General features: G+C 44.7%; 1 protein-coding gene across 3 annotated transcripts in view; it reads right to left on the reverse strand.

Moving 5' to 3' along the window:
- The window catches only part of hmga2 (high mobility group AT-hook 2), a 46,150-nt gene extending 43,438 nt beyond the window's left edge, over positions 1 to 2,712 (reverse strand). For 2 of the 3 annotated variants that reach the window (XM_031288262.2, XM_035996321.1), the window contains exon 1: positions 2,171 to 2,712. In XM_031288262.2, coding sequence (XP_031144122.1) covers positions 2,171 to 2,278 — 108 coding nt within the window. In that variant the 5' untranslated portion in view covers positions 2,279 to 2,712. The remainder of the gene's footprint in view (positions 1 to 2,170) is intronic. The other variant, XM_035996322.1, reaches the window with a different exon arrangement.
- Between the last annotated feature and the right edge of the window lie 1,341 nt (positions 2,713 to 4,053).

Here is a 4,053-nt window from a genome sequence, read left to right on the forward strand (position 1 = left end):
CCATCAAGAGCCAGGGTCTGCCTGAGGTTCCTGCCTGTTAAAAGTAAGTGTGTGTGTTCTTGTTTAACTATATTCGTGGGGTCCAAAAACCAGGAGTACAGTATACTTGTGGGGTCTGGACAGCTTTGTGGGGCCAAAATACTGGACCCCACAACTTTAAAGGGCTGTTTGAGGGTTAAGACTTGGTTTTAGGATTAGGGTTAGAATTAGGTTATGGTTAGGGTGAGGGTAAGGGTTAAGGTTAGACATTTAGTTGTGATGGTTAGGGTTAGGGTAAGGGGCTAGGGAATGCATTATGTCAATGACGGGTCTCCACAAAGATAGTGAAACGCACTATGTGTGTGTGTGTGTGTGTGTGTGTGTGTGTGTGTGTGTGTGTGTGTGTGTGTGTGTGTGTGTGTGTGTGTGTGTGTGTGTGTGGGCAGAGGGTTAGTCCCTAAACTAAACAAGCCTGGGGGAGCACTTCATTGTTGAAGATGTATCAGGGCTTGACATTAGCACCCGCCAAATGCGTGTAGATTTCGGCAGTGGTGGGTAACATAGTCACTCTCACTAGCCACTTTGGCGGGTGGCATATGTAACACCGGTGGCTGGAGTACAGTGCTACTGTGCCACCGCCCGACACAGGAACACAGCTGTGACCCAGTGTGCATCGGCAGCCCACGGTCGGAGTACGGTGGCCTGTACGGCACATCGGACCAGCAAGCCGCGGTGATTCCTTAAAATATTCCCCAGAGCTCCGTTCAGCGCGCGCACGCGACATGGCAAGCCGAGGCAACAGTTGCGTCTGTACAGGTCATAGACTGTAGGCTATATGGTTTAGGTTTGTAGAAACAAAAACCACACAGAGAGCGCGCAGCAGGACAGTTTAGCAGGACATTTGGTCTGTGCGCTCCGCTTCCCGTCCCCGAGGGCGCGTGCCGGCTGCTAAGTGACACAGGAGCGCGCTCCAAATCACTTCCAACTACTTTCATCTAATCTTCTTCACCCCTGCAACTACTCTTTTTTATATCTGTGTTTTATTCGGTTGCATGTTTTCATACAACATGGAGCTTTACACACATTATCGGAGCTAATATTTGATGGCTGCATTGTTTTCTGCATTTTTCTGCAGTCTTGATTTCGGTGTTTTCAGTGCTCATTTACATTTAAAAAGGGTTGTAAATCTGGTTCTTCCAGTTAATTGTAGCACACCATAGTCAACTGTATTCAAATAAAACCGAATAAAACACAATTCCCCACAAAATAGCGGCTAATAGTGAAGATGCTGAGTGGCTAGTAGTTTTGGAAAAGCACTAGCCACAGTGGCTGGTGAGCAAAAAAAAGTGAATGTCAAGCCCTGTTTATAATAGATTCTATTTAACTCATAAAAACCAGCTGCAGGCATGCTGTGTGTCTGAAAGTCTCCGGTTGCTCTCACCTACGGTAACGCTGCAGGCTGCGGTGTCGATGGACGTGATTTTGGTGTGAAATGTTGGTTTGGAATGTTACTCAGCAGTGAATCACATCACATCTATAAGCACTCACAGAAACATGTTCAAAGCCCTCAGTTGCCACGGCGTCTCTGATTCAGCGCACGCATGCATCTGCAGAATTACATTAATTACCATAGCCTACTTTTTTCTTTTTTTTTTTAACTCATGTTGTCAATTAAAGATCATCGGCCAGAGCCAAGACTGGAAACAGACGCATTCCTCATCATGTGTAGGCTACGGGCGTATATTCAGCCTATAATAAGTAGCCTATATTTCGAGGGGGGATGTCTAGTTGTTGATTGCTTTCCCATACATATAGAAAAGTAGAACTTGATCGTAGTAAAGGATAAGCTACTAACAAGTCATAGGAAAGAAGCTATGGTGGATTGGATTGCACCCCCTGCTTCAATGTCAACATGGAACAATCAATTACAAATGCAGCTCACTTTAAGACAGACTATAGGTCTATGCAATTTGCGCAGTTTCATAAAGTAGAGCGACATATATGCACCTTGGTACAGGACCTTGTGCTCACTGCTGAAGTTTTACTTCGACTCTCCGAGCAAAGTAAAGTGTGTGTAAAAGCAGGCTCCCACATCTAGGTCACACAGTGTGCAAATAACGTGCAGCGACAGGACGTCTGCCTGCCGCAGAGCGCCTTCAAAAGAACAGCAGCGAGACACAAGCTGACTTACTTTTTGCGGTTTCCTCGGTCTCCCCGGCCTCCTCTTTTGGGGCTCCGCGGGCCCCGTGGGCTCCTGAGAGCCAGAGCTCTCCCCTGCCTCGTCCCCGCGTCCGCTCATGGTTCCCGGTGCTGCGGCTCCTCCGTTCTCCCGGTGAACAGAAAAAGAAAGAAATAGAGGGAGTCCGATGTGGATAGTTTCAATGGCACTTTAACCGGTCTGTTGTCTGCTTGTAAGTGTCTCCCAGGCAGCAGGACTGACGGCTTTTGATCAAATAAGCCAGTGAGCAGCTGGAAGGTTTGGCTCAGTGAGCATAAGAAGACTGAACACCGGGGACGGCGGAGTCCGAGACGCCGAGCGGCTCAAACTCGGCTACAGCACACCGTGGCACCGGGAAGGACCATGCAGCAGCGAGGCGTGACAGCTCGGCACGGATCGTCTGAGAAGTGTGGGCATAATAACCGCATCCACTGCCCACTCTAAACCCAGGACCCACTCAATGAGGATGGGTTAAAAAAGAAGGGAAAAAAAGGAAGAAATCACCTCTCCCGTGGGTGAATAACACGGGCGGGGGAGGGGGGTCTGGATGGGAGCCAGAGAAAACAGAAAGGAGACGGAATCCTGGCTGCGGGCCAGACATGGCAGGCCGCATTTATGAATTAAATTCACATTTTCACACGTTTCAATGGAATCCGCTGCTGTCGGACACTGTACAGCCATTCAGAGTTCACCTCTGTGAAAGATGAAGTATTTGCTTAATGTTGGGGTGATAGTAGGCTACCGCCTCAACACTAGAGTAAGAATGGACAGGCTACAAGCAGTTGCTTATACTGTAGTTGCTGCCACACAATAAGCGCTGTTGTTTATTTTTTTTACATTTCGTAATTTTGCAGCCTCTTGATTTAGTTTAGTAAAAGATAATTGTTATTTACGCAGCCTGATTGTTGATATAATAACAACGTTTTTGGATTGTAACTTGATACAAAACATTTTAAAACGTAGCTTTAAATAATTCAAATATGGATAAAGAATAACTAGCCTTCGTCAACATTATTTTCAAACATCAAGTGAAATGGGAAATTTACATTTTGCATACGCGAAATTAAAAATCAGTAGTAACTTTAGACTGGATTTATTTTTAAAATGCGAAATGTCTTTCACACGTGTAAAAATGACCAAACTATCCAAGTGAAACATTTTCATTTTGAAGCTGAAATTTTCTGGCGAATTGTGTTATAGAAATTGTTGCCTTGTAACCTAGGCCTGCAATCTTCTACATCTATATATTTAATCTGTGCGTGTTTGTTTAAAACATTGCCATGTCATTAGGCTATATAGAGACTTATTCTCCAGATAGAATTCTGTCTTCATCTTGCACTATTCAATCAAACCTACAGAACTGAATTTTAAATTCTAGTGTTCAAAGTTTTCAAAAGATACCAAATATGTTTGTCTGAATTTTGGGAAAAGTGTAAAAAAAAAAAAAAAAAAAAAAATGCATAGTATCAATGCGCGTGTAGAATGCTTTCACTTTATGGAATGGTGCAGCCATTAAAAGTGTGTGGCTTTGAAGCACTCCGCCGTGGACGTGGAGTGAGATCAATTACACAAGAACAACAGACACAAAGAATAAAGTGCCTTACGTGGAGGACCTTTCCCACGGTCCTGTAGCCTGCTCTCCATGCTCTCGCTGCATAACACTGGCCACTGCAAGCAAAAGTAGCGTAATGCTTAGTGAGCCGCATTCTGAGCTTTGAACAGGAATATCATCAAAATGCATATTGTTGTACAATACATTTATTTTCATAACTGCCTCCCACACAGGCAGTGGTAGTATTGAGAGAATGTGTGGTTAATTCGTAGCTGCTATTCACTTCATTCATAAAAAAAACAGC

The sequence above is a fragment of the Sander lucioperca genome, chromosome 20 (assembly GCF_008315115.2).
Source record: "Sander lucioperca isolate FBNREF2018 chromosome 20, SLUC_FBN_1.2, whole genome shotgun sequence".
Lineage (NCBI taxonomy): Eukaryota > Metazoa > Chordata > Actinopteri > Perciformes > Percidae > Sander > Sander lucioperca.